At 40.3% G+C, this 18,721-nt stretch overlaps 1 protein-coding gene across 1 annotated transcript in view; it reads right to left on the reverse strand.

Moving 5' to 3' along the window:
- Positions 1-1,115: 1,115 nt before the first annotated feature.
- The window catches only part of cdh2 (cadherin 2, type 1, N-cadherin (neuronal)), a 62,527-nt gene continuing 44,921 nt past the window's right edge, over positions 1,116-18,721 (reverse strand). Inside the window, exons 6-16 of the mRNA XM_080861845.1 lie at positions 16,982-17,126; positions 16,545-16,717; positions 15,404-15,541; positions 14,735-14,920; positions 13,748-14,001; positions 12,910-13,052; positions 11,715-11,948; positions 10,666-10,899; positions 10,292-10,431; positions 5,255-5,419; positions 1,116-2,691 (exon numbers count right to left, since the gene is read on the reverse strand). Of these exons, the coding sequence (XP_080717971.1) occupies positions 2,485-2,691; positions 5,255-5,419; positions 10,292-10,431; positions 10,666-10,899; positions 11,715-11,948; positions 12,910-13,052; positions 13,748-14,001; positions 14,735-14,920; positions 15,404-15,541; positions 16,545-16,717; positions 16,982-17,126 (2,019 nt within the window). The 3' untranslated portion in view covers positions 1,116-2,484. The remainder of the gene's footprint in view (positions 2,692-5,254; positions 5,420-10,291; positions 10,432-10,665; positions 10,900-11,714; positions 11,949-12,909; positions 13,053-13,747; positions 14,002-14,734; positions 14,921-15,403; positions 15,542-16,544; positions 16,718-16,981; positions 17,127-18,721) is intronic.

Consider the following 18,721-nt stretch of genomic DNA (forward strand, 5'->3'; position numbering starts at 1 on the left):
AAAAAACCCCACCAGCCATCTGACTTAAAAACTTGAAAGTTAAAGGGAGTAATTTGGAAAAGCAAATTTGATTCGGTCGCAGATGAAACAACACTTTGAGGTCAGGCAGTTCATCGTTAAACATATCATCTGACTGGGCACTGTAAAATGTTATGTTGCTTCTGGCAAATGGAGGGCAGGGTTATGCATACAGCAAGATAAATGATACACGCCGCACAAGGTCATTTGAGGTCTGCAAGAATAACGCCGTGGCTCACGCAGGATATATGAAAGACTGCTAAGAGGTACAGGATGTGGAACTGATTAACACAGATCAGCACACTGATTACACCAACTGAAAAACAAAAGCCAGGTACGGTTCACTGGTTATTCTCTAACAGACATTCATTGTGCTTTGTGTGACGACTACAAAACCAAACCCGCTCCTGTCTAATTTGGTTGAATTAATAAGCCATGTCCACATCTATTCAACTTGGCAAATGGTGGCTGTGAATTACAAGTCCCAATGTAATAGAGGAGAGAGCGGAAACGAAAGGCAGGTGAAGGCCAAACGACTTGCACGTGACAACTGAACACATCGTTACTGCCGCAACTCCCACGTAGAGCACACACACACACACACGCACAGCTGTTCTTGTTCATCCTCCCAAATGTCCCCGGAGTCAAGATACACGCAGAGTCCCTAGAGGCAGTTTTTGGAGGCGTTCTTCATTTTGAGGTCAAGTCCAATCTGACCTACAGTACAAATCCCTGATGGCAGAGAGGTGCTGGATGGATTTGAGTTTGCCATGAGCCTTTGACCTTGACTTGCTTTAGGGACACACACAGTGTTCCAGAATGAGCTTATTGTTTAGCGTGTACCCTTCCAGCCACACAACTTATCATCTATAGCCTAATATTGGCCTTAAGCGATTTGATTTTATATGTATATGCGAGAAACAAATAAATAAGGATTTAAATGATTTAATTCTTGCTTCTGGCAGAATGTTGTAGAATTATTATTTATTTTTGTTTTTGTTTAACACTATTGTCCTTTGAGATAGCTTACATAATTCGCAATCTAATTAAGCCTCTGCAACAACGTTGAGTTTCAGTAAGAACAAATGAAGAGGCAGTTTTTAGCTCCAAAATTAGCATTTTATTTGGAAGGTTGGGGTCAGAGATGTATAATTTGTGTTCCAGTACACATGGTTATCCACAAAGCTTAAGTCCAACACCTTTTTCCAGTCTTAAAGCTGATTCCGTAATTAGTGCCGAGCATAACATCCCACCCCCACCCCTTTTTGGTACAAATTCAACAGTTGTGCTGACAAGATCACTACTTTAATTTCTTTTTTTTTAAGTGTGTGTTTTTTTTTCTTTTTTTTCTTACAAAAAACTCTCTTAACTTCTACACATTTAATGTCACCCAGATTTTTATTTTTTTTTCTTTCCACTTTGTAAATAAATTTGGGAAACAACAATTTTTTTCCTTTCTGTTGTCATGAAAAGATAAAAACATGCAAAAAACTTGAATTTGTAGTTCAAATTATACATTTACAAGTTTGGAACTTTTTGCACTTCTTCATATACTACATCAAAAGAAAGGATAAAGAAAAAAAAACATTATGTACACATTATCTTATCTTTTTACAGTGAAGTAAAACTTGAAAATACCAGATGATGACTAAGGCAAATGAAGTGTACATAGATTAGACCAAAAAAGTTTTTTGTTGTTTTTGTAAAACACTACATCACTTCAAAAAAAGAGAACAAAAAGCTGCTACAAAAGTATGATTCATAACTCCCTTTATTTGCAACCAGCTGCATAATTTTTTTTAATTTTTTTGTGTTTTTTTAGTGAGAAAGTCTAGATGTCTAGCATACTGTACAGTGTTGCTCGTAACTGTTTTTCTTTTCCAACCAAACTAACAAATGATCCTTCATTTCTTCATCGTTGTGGTTCATTTAAATAATCCTCAACAAACAGGAGCATTTTGTAACCAAAGGAGAAAAAAAAAAGCATGTAGAAGCATACCAGAGTGTAACATACTTTGTTTGAAATCACTCCAAAAGTCAGTACCATTAAAGCCTTGAACATAAAACTAATCATTTAGATCCAAAAAAATGTACAAAAAGGCACATTATATCCCAGTGCTTCTGTACTGTGAAATTCAAGTGTAACTGAGCGCATTCAATACCAACAATCTGAATGGTGACAGTCCACCAGTGTTCCCTCCCACTTCCTCCGTAACTGGACCACAGTCTATGCCTAAGCTTTCAACAAGCATATGTATGCGTAGACTACAACAATAAGCCTAGGTTGGTTGTTTTTTGAAAAAAATTCTGAATCAATGTTTATTTTTTTGTTTATTTTCTGTCATGGTTCTACCTTTCTCTCTCTCAGGGAATATCAGCTGTCCATGTCCATCAACAGGAAATCTTTCCTTTTCTTCATTTTTTTTCTCTCTCATCTTTATATCCTTCAGGGCGTGACTGTGTGTCCTAGTCGTCACTTCCACCGTACATGTCTGCCAGTTTTCTAAAGCGAGGGCCCCAGTCGTTGAGGTAATCGTAGTCCTGGTCGCCCCCGCTGCTGGAGGAGTTGAGGGAGCTTAGGGAGCCAGCTGTGGAGCCGCTGCCCTCGTAGTCGAACACTAGCAGGGAGTCGTAGGGAGGAGCGGTGGGGTCATTGTCTGCTGCCTTGAGTCCCTGTACAAAAAAAAAAAACGTTAGATGAGAAGATTAAACACAGTCTCCAACGAGGAGTGAGTCACGTAAAAATAACTCTCTCCCACCCACTACCGCACACAAATGGCTGTACTAAAAACAGTCGGTCGCTCCCTCCGCACTTGCTCAGGAAATAAGGATTAATCAGGCTCTACTGTTCCTGTGTGTTTCCTCTGTGTTGTTTCATTGGGATTCTCCTGATGTTTCTAGGCTGCTGGCTTGATCGAAAGCCAAGATTGAGCATGACCAGTAGCCTCAGATGACAGTTCCATCTCCCCTTACCCCAACTAACACTCCTCTGGCTTTGTACAGGGAGCACGACTCTGGCACCGACACATGGTCGTCTATCATCAGATCAAAATATTTGTAACATTTTATATCTGAATGTGGCCTAAACACTACGCCTAACTGTGGAAACCAGCGAGAACGTGTCTCTGTGTGTTATCGTGAAGCCCGCAGTGCTGGTGGGAGCGGTTCTACTTTCAAGATCATGTTTGACATTCCAAGAAATCCTCACACCGGTGTGAAAAGTCCTCATGGATTGTTATTGATTTCCAGCCTCCTTCCTTAACAAGACTTGGGAGAGTTGATGGATTGCCAATCTAGGAGTTGAGATGTGCTTTGGCCATGAACCATGTGGATCCAGGCTTCGTTTCTCCCTTTTACCCCCTGGAACTGAGGACACCCAACAAATAATAAATGAATTAAAAATAAAGTGGAGCAACATAACGCAGAGAAATGAGACCTCAGCTCGCTGGGAACTTGTCGAAGATTTATAGTTTCCTCCGCACTGCCATTACAGTGCTGAAATGCTCTCAAATAAAAAGATGTACTGAATTAAAGTGCCCGGGCACTTAGCGATTATTTTCCACTTGTTAGCTTTTTGTTAAGTATTTGCTCAGGGCTGTGGTGCTGATAATTTTGTGGGAAATATGACAGATGGATCGTTCATTACAATTACAACCATAATCGCTCTGCTGGTTATAGCCCCCTCCATCTACAACCACAACCCCACTGGCAGTTTCATAAGGTTAGTCAATCACGGAACTCACTGTAATTTCATTGTTAACTGAGTCATACACCGCACCGAAGATAATAACCACTCTTAGTAAAATGGTGAACTCGCTGTCTCTTTTTTGTGCCACGGTTAACAAAGAGATGTGCAATCAATCCACTGTAATCTCTAGGCACACCTAACCCCGCCAGGCTCTATGTAAAACAATGAACGCCATCATTTAAGGTTTGCGTCCCTCTGTGGAGAGACGTCCCACCTGTGGACAACAAAGGTCATTTGAAGTTGGTGCTATTGTATTTAAACTACCCCCTCCCCCTCTGTCAGAACAAAGCAGGAGTTCAGTAATAGACCTTTGTTTGTCAGATTGTCAAGTTAAAGTCCTTCTGCTAAACCTATTCCTATTTTTTGTCCATCTAATTTAATTAGGAGACACAAGCTCCTGGGGCTTGTGGAGACCATTCAGGATGGAGATCAGACACACTCCCCCTCCCCAGCCCTCGCTGTCTCCCTGCTCCTCTGGCAGATAGCCCTATCAGTTAGGTCGGATTCCAGCTCCATGTGCATGCTGAAGCTACCATGACTGAGCTTTAGTGGCAGTCAAATTTGGAACTAAAAACAGGTCAGGGTGCTCGGAAATGTTTCAAAGGCCTTGCAAGCACTATAAAATGATATGTTTAAAAAAAAGCTAAAGAAAAAAATAAGTGATCAAGAATGGTTTAAACTGTCAGGCTGTTACTTGCGGGACAGCACAGACTATTACATTTCATCACATATTAGCTGTTACGACAAGTAACATGGCTCACGGTGAGATTAAAATAAGAGGTGCCTGAGTAAAGGGATCTGAGAGATAGATGTTCGGGGGCAGAGCAGAGAGAGCTAGCTCTAATCTAAAAACATGGGCACCATCCAAAAACTAGGGGAGAACTCCATTTGTAATGCTGTGAAACTCTTGTCTGTTGGAGCTTGTGAAAAATATATGACTGCTCTTTTCATTTTACATTCTCCCTTCATGCTGGAGTCAATGATGGCCTGAGGCAAACGAGGGCACGCCGAACAGTTCACTGCGATAGAAAGCCAATGTATTGCTTCTCGCATCTCCTATTTCTATATCCTGACACATCTATAACTCTACTTTGGCAGAAAATGAGGAGAAAAACAATTATATCCAAGTGAGTTAGCATCATGTACTTTTTGGGCTTTATACATGTTTGAGTGGATATTTCTGAAATGAAAAAAGTTTCAACTTTCTGCTGGGAAAAGATGAAAACAATTCTCATAACGACTGATTCAATTTAAAGTACTTCTCTGTCAACTACAAGGGAGCGAGCAACTCCTTGATGCTCAGTCATATGAGCCAAATTGTTTATTTAGACACAAGTTTATTATAAGAAAACCAGTCAGCTTGGAAATGAAATTCAAGCTTTGCAAGACCTCTGATCCTTTTATTTCAGCTCTTATCCTTGGATTTGATTTTCACCTCACCGCAAAATAATGTCAGATTTCAACAACATTACTGGCTGATGTTTTTACCTCATTGATGAAGTCTCCGATGTCTCCGGGGTGGGGTGCTGCTGACCTCATTGGGTACTGTGGCTCAGGGTGGAGGGGCCTCTCGTCTAGACGGCGGATTCCCACCGGCTTGATGGCATCGGGCTCTATCGTGTCCGGCTGCTGGAGCTGACTCAGGTCATAATCCTGGGGAATACAGACAGAAGGGACTTAGCTAAGCACCGTGGCAAGACCCCAAACTGAGTATGATTATTTAAATAGGTAAGCACATCCTGTGCTGTAAGTAGGAAGAAGTAGTTCAGCTCAGTGGAGGGGAGATTTTAAAGTTAGAATCCAGCGAGAAGAGTTGAGGGAACACGAGGGAAACTTTAATCTTCTTGTCTGTGAAGTACAAGCCCAGGGACAATTTGACACATAAAAAAGCGCCAGCGCTGAGGGGGGGCCAAGCTGAGGACCACATCATACGCTGCAGAGTGTTTGTACTTGGGCGGTGTGCTGCAGGAAGGATGTGCAGGCGACTGTTTTGCTCTAATCAATGCCCAGACACGGGATGGTGGATATGCATAAGCCATTTCTAATCCTATTAACATTACCAAGGCAACCTGAATGGCTCGCAGTTTGCGCAAAGTCATGGGCAAGGAAGAAGGAGGAAAAAAAGGGTGAAGAGAAAAAAAAGAGTTAAGAGCGAGAAAGAGGCTGTGGTGAAGAACAACCCAGCTGAGCTGAATGACTGAATGGTATCAGGGTGACAGCAGATATGATAGAGAAAATGCCATTTGAGAATCAGAGTGTGTGCCTAATAAGCGTGCATGATGGATTGTCTCTCTTTAAGAGATTTTCGTAATCCATCCATCTCTAATATGCCCCTTCAAAATTGTCTTTGCTCAGTTGCACACGTACCTACACACAGACACACGAAAGAGTGGAAAAAACGTGCAGATATTCTTGAAACAATTTTACAACAAATCCTCAAATGAAGCACCAACATCCTGAATAGAAAAAACACAACCAAGCAAGAAGTCAGTTTACAAGTACTTTACTCCAGACATTTTTTTGCTATTTGATTTAATACCCAATAACAAAAGCTCTGTTGGTGAATGGGGTATAATAACAGTCACATGCCACACGAAAAAGGTATCCATCATCTTTGGCTCATTTCAGTCCAACTCCCATTTCACCTTGTCTAAGGTCGTGCTCCAGAAGGGTCAGGAACAAGTGACAGGAATTGCAATGGAGCCATATAATGGCTTAACTATGCAGGAAGGTCTAATGATACACCAGCCCCCTTCAGGGATCAGACTTTTCACACATACGCTGGCCTGATGAAATATTTGCCACCGGCGTTCATGACCCACATTCAAAGAAGACTAAACACTGTTAAGCATCATACACCCCATATATATATATATATATATATATATATATATATATATATATATATATATATATATATATATATATATATAAACATGCTTTCAAATGCAAGGTGCCTGTTAGAGGATTATGTTGTCGTTCTGTTTTACTGTGATACATTTGGTTGACAGATTACTACCATTCTCATGTCCTTGCAATTATAAGCTTATCATTAGCTCAGCATAAAGACTAGAAATAGGTCTGCTTGTTAGCAGTTCCCCATCTTCGCTGAGGTTACTTCTTACTGTGCAGATCTGAGCATAGTTTTCCTTTTCTTATATACAGCAATATTATTAAAACAAGAGTAAAAAAAAAAAAAAAAGAAATCCAAAAATTTTAAACTATTTGAAAGCTGTAGATGTAGTTCAGTAATTATTTCCTTTTGCTCAGGGTTATGAAAAATTTAAATAATGACCAAAGGTGCAAAAAAGCAAGCGCTATTTTCTAATAAATTTGGAGTTCTCCTTGAAGTTAAGTCATAGTTCCTCTGATGTGCAGAATGTCTTCTTATCTGTGTAACAGGTGGTTAATTTGTTTCATTTATTGAAAAATAAATCAAAACCTTTCGGGTTTTTCCAAAGCATGCCTTCAAAGCCACACTGGGTTAGGTTAAGGTGAAGGAAATTTTCCTGAGGTCACTTATGGAAGCAGATGGCTCTTTCTCTCCCATTTTTTTAAACTTGCAAACCTGTCCGCAACTGCCTGTCCATCTGTCATTATTTTCTTATTATTACTTTTTTCAATGTGTGCTGAGTGGGTGCCTGATCAGCTGTCTGCCTTTGATGAAATGCGTACTTCACAGAGCAATACAAAACCAGGGCAATGGCAGCAACAACTAAAATCATATACTCTGAGCGCACCCAATGGTCTGACACTTCAATTTCCTCCCCAGCGGGAGATAGGGAGAACAGAGGTGGGCATTATAAAGTCCACGTTGCTGGGAAAGTCAGGTCTATTTTTTACCCAACACTGACTTCGCCGATTCCACAGACAAGACCATTTTCTCCTGGCTCCCTGCCCTTCTCAGCACCACTCAAAATGGAAGCTTGTTTTCCCTCAATAAATTGCTGCACCCGCTCGTTTGCCTTTGAAGGGTGTTATATCATGTGGCTGTTTCCTTTTCAACATGTTTTGGGCCGCAAGTTTGTGCATTTTGTGCTGGAAAGTGAGGACGCGAATACACAAGTGGTTCAGTCCCTCCTGTCTAATCACTGGCAGATGTGTAATGGCTTTCCAGTCGTATTGTTACCTTAGACAGGGCTTCATTATTGTGCCACAGCAGATGTCTGTCTCTAAATGACATCAGCTTACCAATTACAAGTCTCCCAGGCTAATTTGCTCCTGCTCTGGGTCAGGCTGGGGTCTCCCGCACATTTCTGCTATATCTAAGCCACCAAAGCACTTCAGCAAGCAGCAAGAAAATAGCCCATTTGGTATATTACTGCCTTTTTTTTATGAAATGATTCCATTTTGCTAACAAGGGGTTATTAGGACAATTGAATTTGTGCCTGTGTGTGAGCCTGATCAGTGCGGGATGATACAGAGATGTGACTCTCCCGATGCCTGTGGCAATGCATGTCTGTTGTGTTGGTGTTGCGAAGCGGAGAGCAGTTCCAGTTGAGAGACATTCCCAATATTTCTGGAACCAATTGGATCAAAATGTGTTTGCCTTATTGATTCGAGCTTTCGATTTCCAGCTCCCTCCTAGAAAAAAAACTTCCAATTTACGTCTTACAATTCATTGTGAATTGCTGAAGTGTATCCTAAAGCGGCACAATGAGCAGACCTCATGCTAGAATGAAGCACTGTAAGTCTATGCATGCTTGCAAAAGAATCTAGGTGGTCCTCTATGTCCTCTGTAGCTTCAGCTATGCAGAAATTGCTTCCGTGCTGCATAAATATGACCTGAATATTCCACACCAACAAAGACCACACACTGTACAGCTAGATGATGTGTATAGCATGGCATTTCTCTGCAGTGTGAATAGACTCCTAAGCTGCAATAACACAAAGGTTCTCCACAAAACAAGAAAAGAAAGAAAAAGAACAAAAAGTTGTTTGGATAAACATATAAACATGTTACAATGCAAAAAGAATTTTAGAAATCTGAGCATTATTGTCATTATTATTAACTTAAAAATGTGCTGTTGTGGAATTTTGATACTTTTTGGATACATCAAAGAATTACAGTTATTTAGGACCATTAAAATCTGGTTTATTAACTGCCCCTGAGATGTTTTCTTGTTTCATATCTCCCTATACTAAACTATGCTGACACAGTCCAAATAAAAAAAAAACCCCAAAAAAACCAGAAACTTTGAATTTGTAAAGTATTTCTCTGTTACTTTCTTTATTAATGCCTAATTGATATAGACATCAAGACATACAGTAATGTGCAAAAATCAAAAACAGAGTCTCTATAATTATAACCAACTAGATAGTCGATATATGGTACAATCACCTTTACTCTTTGACACACCTGAACTCTCCCTGGCAAGCTTTCCTAAGCAGTCTTCAGGAATAGTTCTCCAGGCTTCTTGAAGGACACTGAAAGCTGATTGACGGTGGTCTATCATGTGTTTTTCTATTCAGGTATACTTTTATTTGGGGTCTTTGTCATGCTGAAACATTTCCATGTTGCAATTAAATGCTTTGCAGATGATACTGCATGGTAGATAAAATCTGATTGTACTTTGCTGCGTTCATAATTCCATGAAGTTTGACAGTGAGAGCAGACCCAAACCATGACAGAGCCTCCACCGTGTTTTACAGTTGGCTGTAGACTCTCGTGCCGTACTTCTGTCCTGATCTTCTCTGAACATACTGACAACAATTTGAACTAAAGATTTCACACCATAAGACTTTCTGTTAATTTTGATTATAGTACTTGTGTAAGTTTGCATCACTCAGCCTTTGTTTGCCTGATGGATACGGATTGTTTTTTAGGCGAACTACTTCAGTTTCCTCAGTTCTTTTTAGGGCACAGTGCACATCGTGGCGAAATATGCCAAGTTTTTGGACACTAGCTCTTTGGGAATGACTTTCTTGGTGCAAAAAATACTTTGTTAAATACCTGTGTTGTCTGTGGTATTTTCAGTAGATTCAACTAAATTGGGGTGAGGGTGTTTGCTAGTAACTAATACAAGGCATAAAATGAAAATTCATCAATTATCAATTAAGTTAAACAAAAAAATCCCTGAAAATAATCAGGTACAAGGACTGGACTGAAAATGAGTGAAAAAAGCAGCAATTATCCATAAAAACATTTGCTGCTTTGAAAGATCCTTTAGAAACCCAGGGAAACTATTGCTCAGGACCATTTTAAAAACAAGAACGTCTGGCTCCTTGTAAACAAAATATAAAGAATTGTGGGGTAGCTCAAGGCTTGCGCACAGTACTCTATGATTCATTTATTATTTATTATTAATTTACCTTTTCAATTCAGCACAGTTTGGGTTTTATATCGTTTGTTTGGGGCTGAATAAAAAAGCAGACACTGCCACAAATGTCATCAGATTCTCTTAAAATCATTTAAATCCTGGTACAATTCACAATCAGTAATTAACATCTGTTGTTACCTATTCTATTGAGAACAGCAGATTTTCTGATTCTTTAGAGGTGCACCCAAACTGTTATGATTCTTACCTGATCCTCTTCTCCTCCACCTTCTTCATCATACTTCAGGATGTTGTCTCTCACGTCATCCTCAGGATCAATAAGGAGCTGCTTAGCCTGACGTTCTTTATCACGACGCTTCATCCACACCACAAACATCAGCACGAGAACTAATAGGCAGAAAGAAAAGCAGCTCTCATACAATGAAAAATAATAACCTGCATATTTTCATTCAAATGTAATCGGATCCAGTGTTTTAGAGCTTGGACATGGGCCTGATCAAGGCTATCTTTTTGTTAATCCTGCGGTAATCTAGTGATATCTCGGATAATGTTTAGCTGTCTTTATAATCCCCGTGTGCGTTCCCGTGGTGTGCTGTTTGAGAGAGCCACTGAGACACTCACTGAGGAGGATGATGATGCAGAGCAGAATGGAGATGATGGCGCCTGTGCCTAGGCCGGCAGCCATGATGTGCTGCTGGTCAGTGCAGTCTCCGTTGATGTCGCACTGGCACACTTTAATCCGCAGGTAGGAGGTGTTAGACATGGGCAGGTTGCCTGAGTCCGTGATTATGATGGGGATCTCATAGATACCACTTTCAAGGAAGCCAATCTTCAGGCTCACCTGAGCATAGTCACCTGAGAGACGGACAGGAGAAAAGAGCTGTCTTAGCACCTTGTTAGAGGAAACACATTTCGAGTGGTGAGTCTAAAGATTAAATAACTCAGGCTGTTTAAATATAAAAGAGACAGGAAGCCTTTCATAGGGGATTAAGTCTAAACTCTGAATGCTTGTTTGTGTAGACTATGTTCGCAGCGTGATTACACTCCTATTACCACAAATATGCAACATAAATTCCTACCTGGAAGTTGCATCAGCATATCTAATCCAAAACATGGTCCTGATTTGGATTTGGAGCTTATAAATCTACTGAATGCGTTTTGATAATGCTGCTTAGGCTAAATTCCCAGCTGCGATAATCCAAATGCCATTATCCTATTAAGATATATTCACTGCGTTTCAACTCGCACCATCTAGTAGCTAACAAACAACAGATGAGTTCCTACACTCGTGTTTTGTTGTAAATTAGCATAAACAATTAGTGACTGCTGAGTAAGGTTAATATATTGTTTCATTGTCAGATCTGGCTGTGTGATTTCTACAGCGTGTAACTAATACACAAATTTCACATGTGCTTTGGAGGATAACAGATGTGAATGCTATAAATACTGTATGATTTGAGACTTTGGAGTTTTCTAATTAATCATCAAATGCCACTTTTTACTTTTCTTTTACATCAACAAACACAAACGTGGGCACGCAAGCGCAAAACAGCCGAATTGCCTTCTGTCACACGCTATCAGGGGAACAGCAAAACGAAGGTTAGTTTTACTAAATTAGCCCAGGGCTCGAGCGCCTGAGCAGCACGGTGAAATCATAGTCTGCATCTTACCGCTGATTCTTGTTATGGTCCAGTTTCTCCGAACATCAACGGGCCTGTTGGCTAACTCAAAGGCGAATGGCCCAGCATTTGGGCTCAGGTCTCCATCAAATGCAGTGATGTTGATGGCATTCGGGTCTGGCTTTTCACATATTTCCACCTCCTGAGGGGACACCCGGGGCGCATTGTCATTGATATCCAGTAGGAAGATTTGGAGAGTTCCTGTGCCACTTGCTGGCGGTATACCTGTGTAAAATAAAAAACACACATATAGTTAACATCAACTTTTTACGAGACGTAAGATTTCCCAAAATTCACATATGGAAAGCAATACTTGCTATTGAAATGCCATCTCTCATTTCGCAGTTATTATACAGTGGACATAGAAAAGTAAAGCATGAAGTTTAAACTTTGGGTTTCACTCTAAAAAGCTTTTTGCTCTAGTGGAGGAAGATCCGCACAAAATGAATACTGATCTGAGAATTTAATCTTATGTGGGGAGATGGGCCGAAACACTTGGATATCAGAACATTTAGTGTGTGTGTGTGTGTGTGTGTGTGTGTGTGTGTGTGTGTGTGTCTCTGAGTGTGTATGTTTGTATGTGTGTCTGAAGAACGTCTTCCTGACGAAGGGCACGGGTCGGGAATACTAAAGCAGACAAACAGAGCCCACTGTCGCTCCTCTCAGGCTCCTCTATGTATTCACTCAGCTAAGAGGCTTTTTTACCATTCAGGCCACGCTCAAAGGAGCTAGTCATCCAATCCTGACCCATTAATGCTGAGAAACCTCTTTATTGGTGGAGTTTTTAAGCCTATTGGCCTAAGCTATGCTCCGTAGAACAGGGTAAACCTGAACAGAGGTAAATCCCGCCAGTTCAGAGACGAGGTGAATACATCCACATGCTCTGGGATTGCTAGCACATTAACCCCCCAATAAGGTGCTCGGCGTTTCAGATGTGCCAAGTGCCTGGTTTAAGGTTGACCTTCGAGAATTGAGAATGTCTTTGTGGCTTTAACCAAGATAGATTTTTTTTTCAGCAGATGCGTTGCACTTGTGCACTGGCTTCAGGTGAAACACATCACAGAGGTAGTCAAAGTGATGCAAGGTGGAAGATAGACCTTTGAGAGGTAGGCTACACTAGACAGCTAGGCTTCCTTTAGAGAAGTGAGTATTAGCTCTTACTGCATCCATCTAGATAGATACGTACCATTGTCAGTAGCCAGGAATGTTGCATTGTACAGATTGTTCTTCACGTAAGGTGATTCTCGGTCCAAAATGGCAATCGTTGTGATCCGGCCGGTGTTTGTGTCGATCCTTAACCAGTTGGCTGGATCTGAGAGTTTGGAGTACCTGAAGAGAAATACAAAGAGATTCACACAGTGACTCGTTATTTCAAGCCAGGCGTTATTTACCGAGTTCTCTGATAAAAGCATCGAGAATGTCTCAAAGGTTTAATTTTGTATTCTGCTGGAAAAAAAAGTCTGTTTCCAGCTTGGCATTTTATTCTTTTTGTCTTTATTAGTTTACACGGAATAAATATTTTAGACCATGAATTTTTACATAATTATTCTAACTTTGGAGAGCAGCCTCACGGGGGAAACCAAACTCAGTAGCTCAAACTAATTTGTAGGACAAGCCGTGGAATTACAAAGCTAGCTCATTTCTCATGGACTGTTTTCAAGCAGATAAATACTTCCACTGCCAAATAGCTGTGATGAAAAGGAAAAAAAATAAGGCTGAAGAATGAGATGGAGACTGCTGCTGGCTGCTAAGTGTTATCTTAACAGGCCTAATGGAGAGAATAGCTGTCACCTTAACCTACCATATTACTCCATATTTTTCACATGCTCAATAGCATTATTCATATTAGAAGCTGGATGTGATGTACTTGAAAAGGGGGAGAACACATTCGAGGAAATTGGGCTAACTTTAAAGATTAGAGGAATTCTTCCAAATTTCCACATCTGAAAGGTGGACTCGAATCTTTTGAAGAGGTGTAAAGTTTCAATCAGACTCTCCTTTTTACTTTTTACTGTAAAATGTACCTGATGGTTTGCTGCATGAAGCGATCAGGATCCTGTGCACTGAAAGTGGTCAGTGTTGACTGTGGCATCATTCCCTCTTCAAGCCTAACGAATTTGGGGTTGGGCTCAAAGTAAGGACTCTCATTGACATCTATCACTCTGATGGAGACGGTGGCAGTGGACTGTCGGGGAGTGTGGATGCCTTTGGCCAGGGAAACTTCATTCCTCGCTTCCACTGTCAGCACATACGTCCTGCTGGTTTCATAATCAATAGGCTGAAAAACAGTAAAGGAGATTGGAGTGAATCACACCTTAAACATATAGGGTAAACTAAATCACATGAAAATTGTGGTTATGTGTCACTGATCTGAAAGCAATAACTAAATCATTTTCTTCGTCTTTGCCTGAAAAATGCTATCGTGAACACTTGCATTGGACAGTGGGACGAGATAAAGAGACTAAATCCTTTTATGGTCAGCTCAAGGATACAAAACAGCAGGAGAGCTGGTGTAAGAGATGCGCAACCAATCTTTTCCATTTGAAATGTGGTCGGAATTAACAAAAAAAAAGGATTTAAATCTTTCATTATATTTTAAAATTTTGATTTTGCACAATATTTGTTAGGAACAAAGCTTTTACAAAATATGAATTGCTGTCACTAAATTAACCTTTGTAAAAAAAAAAAAAAAAAAAAAAAGACAAAATCCGAGAGGTGCTGCAATTTATCAGTACTCGTCTACAGATGCTTTACACAAAATTATTTTTCTACTTTCAGATAATTAATCAGGGCGGATTGCTAATGGGTTTTTACAGACAAGAGGTGAGATGACATATGAGGCAACTTTCCTTCTATTAAATCCATGCATCTCCTAATCAAATAAACATGACCCATGTTTTTCATGCCAGACCACATGTCATGTATCATTGCAAACATATATGCATACATATACTATGCGTTTCCATGGGATTACAGGCTGTTTGAAGAGCTTTTTCAATAGGAGGCTTTACCTTGACGACTGTTACCAAGCCCTCATTAGTGGTTGGATCAGTGGGCACGGAGAACCTGCCGGTGGGGTCGCCCCCGGTGATTTTGTAGACAGCATTCCAGGCCGGCGTGTTGGGCTGGTCCTTGTCAGTCACTGTCAGGTTAGCCACAATGACATTCACGCGGTTTTCAGGCACCTCGCCGAAAAACTGCATGAATAAACCATGAACACAGAGAGCAGCGAGCTGTTAGTGATACTGCTGTGGCAGCGAAAAATACACTGAGCCTTGTCTCACACGGCACAGCAGGACCGATCTTGGGTAAATAGATATCTAAGGTAACTTATCATGTCGTCATGGTCATCTCATTCCCCGTGCTCCCCCGATAGCACAACAGTAGCATTACAAATTTCAGTGATTCGCAGGCACAGCAAGTGCCTCTTTCACTCGGGCAGGCATCCCCTGTACTTGCATGTGTCAACATTTGGAGGGGGATATAACACTTTACGCATGGCTGGTAACTTGTATATCTGTGTATGGCTTCAGAAATGCAGGGCAAGCAGAACTAGGTAAGTGAGCAGAACCGATAGCTGAGTGCATATATCTACATTGGGGTGAAACAGGAGTCCTTGTGGTGCCTCTTTTACGCTAAGATTGCTGTGCTGACATCTCCGATATGAGCTTGTTTCTTACCGTCTCAGCAGTAAACTCTGGCGGGTTGTCGTTAATGTCAGTGACTCTGATGACAGCCGTGGCCGTGTTAGAGAGGCCATACATGGGATTGCCCTCCATGTCACTGGCCTGGATTATCAGTGTGTACTGTGGCACTTTCTAAAGGGAAAGGAAAAAGAGGCTGAATTAGCATCACTCCCAATGGCATCATCAAAAAATCTCTATTTGAAGCTTCATAAAAACAGGATCCATTCTTAAGACTATTGAATTGATTGAGGCTCCCTATTAAGAAGGCAGCACACTGTAAATCAGTATTAATGTGTCCAAATAAAGTGAAACCAAACTGAACAGGCTAGCTTCATAATTATCGTGACTGATGGTGGGTTTTTTATATTAATCTGGTTTATTTCCTGTGAGGTACTCTGAATTTGTTTGTGTGTCTCTGTGTGCGCGTGCGAAAAGTACATCTCTGCTCTGGACAGTATCATGAAGCTAACAAATGACTCTTTTCACATTAAAAACCACTCAGGTGATGGACCAGTTGCTAGGTAATGAGAGTCGGCCAAATTACTTTCATGGTGGCAACTGGCGGACATAAAATGGTGGCCCCCAGGGCGGAAGTGATTGAGCAGCCACCTCAGCCAGATTGCCCTCACTAGAATTGAACCAACTGGCAACTAGCTGTATATATTACTTTATTTATTATGAGATAGATCCCTGCAATTCCAGAGATGGAAAAATAAGATGAAAGTACAGCTCGTAGGCTAGAAAAAAGACAGAAGAAAAAAACAAAGAAAAGAAAAACACAGAGAAGGTGAAAATGAAGAAAGTCCAGTTCTACTTCTCTTTTAATTCTAAATAAGAAATATTCCCGTTGGCTTGTTAGCTCTCAGACAGCCTTGATATATGTTTAAGCAGCTTTGGCATTCCTTTAAAAAGGAATCGAAACATAAACCTCAAATGCACTGATATATCTCCAGAGTAAGAAGATGAAGAACATGGAATATAACGGATGGCCTTGCTAATGAAGGTGTCACTTAAATGCAGGTGCAGTATGCCTATTAAATCAACCTTCTTAAACACAATTTTTACAGTCAGAGTAAGGTAGTAACAGTATTTGAGCAGATTAAACAAGTACCAAGGAAAGAAAAGTGTCAAATACCTCTCTGTCCAGGCCTGCTGCTACTGTAATGATGCCTCCGGTTTTGTTGTTGATGGTGAACATATTGGAGGTTGGACTCTCGGGATTCTGAGACAAGATCTTGTAACGTAGCATCCCATTGGCTGTTTTGGGGTCATCTTTGTCAACAGCCGTCACTGTCATAACAAATGATCCTAAGGGATAGAAAGAACGAGACAGGGTGTCGATATTTTCACGTCACCGCTCTAATTGGCAATCAAAATACATTAGAAGTTCAGCGAATGCCGCTACGCTGAACACAACCTGAATTATAGCTCTGCTGTAATACATCCTTAATGCTTTTGTTTTCTTATAATACAGCTGATCGCTAGACAAAGTGATAACACAGTGGCCACCCCAGAAATGCCATCAATACTCTTTAATCTGCAAACACAGTGGTAGAGAATACACTTTATTACCTGGCTTGGAACCCTCTGGAACGGTGCCATTCCAGATCTGATGGGTGAACTCGGGTCTGTTGTCATTCATGTCGATCACATTGATCACAATATCAATAGGGTTTTCAACTTGGTTTCCATTCAGGTCTACTGCATGAGCTCTTAGCTGGAGGAAAATACAAACACATCTGTACTATAAGCACTGTTCAAGTAAAGGATGTTCTCATACACATAAACAACATATGGGCTTAAACCACAAAGCACTTACTCAGTCTCACCTATCAAACTTTGTGTTAAAGCCATTACAAGAATTAGTCTTATACCAACTTGTGTGCGGGTTACTGCTCATATACAGTGCCTTGAAAAAGTATTTGGAGTACTTTTCCACGTTTTGCCACGTTACAACAACATATTTTAACAGAGATTATATGTGATAGCCACATAAAGTGTGGCGTGCATTTGTTTTCAGCCTCCTTTACTTGGATAGTCCACCTATGTGTACTTTAACTTCATTATAAATACAGCTGTTCTGTGAAGGCTTCAGAGGTTTGCTAATTCAAATGTATTTATATAGGTCCAAAACAAACATCATGTGCCTCAAAGTGCTTTATCTTTTAAGGTAAAGACCCAACAATAATACAGAGACAACCTTAAAATAACCTCCTATGAACAAACACTTGGCAACAGTGGGAAGGAAAAACTCTCTTTTCCAGGAAGCAGGATCAGAGAGCCATCTGCAAAAGACCAGGCCCTGTTACAGTATAACTAAGGGAGGATTCGGGGTCACCTGATCCAGGCATAACTATAAGCCTTATCTAGAAGGAAAGTTTAAGTCTAATCCAAACTGGGAGCTGGTTCCACAGAAGAGAGGCCAGAGAGCCTCGGAGAGCATTAGTGAACAAAAAAAAGCATCATGAAAACCAGGAAACATACCAGACATGTCAGCGATAAAGTTGTGGAGAAGTTTAAAGCAGGGTTGTATTATGAAAACATATTTTGGGTTTTCAGTATCTCACAGACCACTTTTCAATCTATCATCTGAAAAAAATTATGAAACATAGTAGGGCTGAACGATTATGGAAAATAATCTAATTGCGATTTTTTGCCCCAATATTGCGATTGCGATGCGATATGCGATTATTTTTTAAGGTCTTTGTCTTCTGTATTATTAAACAAAGACAAGCAATACATCATATAGTATGGCCAATACTATATTACATTAATTTTAAACTGTTCTTTCCTGGAAGACAGACCTCTGTTATGATGACATGAGGTGATGCATGAATTGATGACTGACATTTTTATTTAACTTCTTTAATCACAACAGTATATTTGAACATACACAATAGTTTATTTTTAGCTTACAAACATCTGAGCATAAAGTGCTGACAAGGAACCCTGGTGTAAACATTAAAATGAAAGTCAGTACAATGTGCAGATTGCAGAAATATACATAAAAAAAATCAGTGGCTTTACCACACTCAGTTTTTCGACATCTGTGAACTACTAGACAGTCATTCAATTAAAAAATAATATTAAATAAATAAAACTAATAAATAAAAAATACACACATCTTACTGATCTCTGCAGTCAGTAACATTACACATAAAGTGCAAACATAATAGCAATTGTATAAACACACACACAAACACGCCTTTAAAGTTTAAAGGCGTGAAATTGGACGGTCTAGCCTTCTGATTAGCTAATCAGAAGGCTAGTTCTGATTAGCGTCACCGCTGTCTCGGTGGAGTTTAATAAACT

The sequence above is a fragment of the Rhamphochromis sp. 'chilingali' genome (assembly GCF_963969265.1).
Source record: "Rhamphochromis sp. 'chilingali' genome assembly, chromosome: 16".
NCBI lineage: Eukaryota > Metazoa > Chordata > Actinopteri > Cichliformes > Cichlidae > Rhamphochromis > Rhamphochromis sp. 'chilingali'.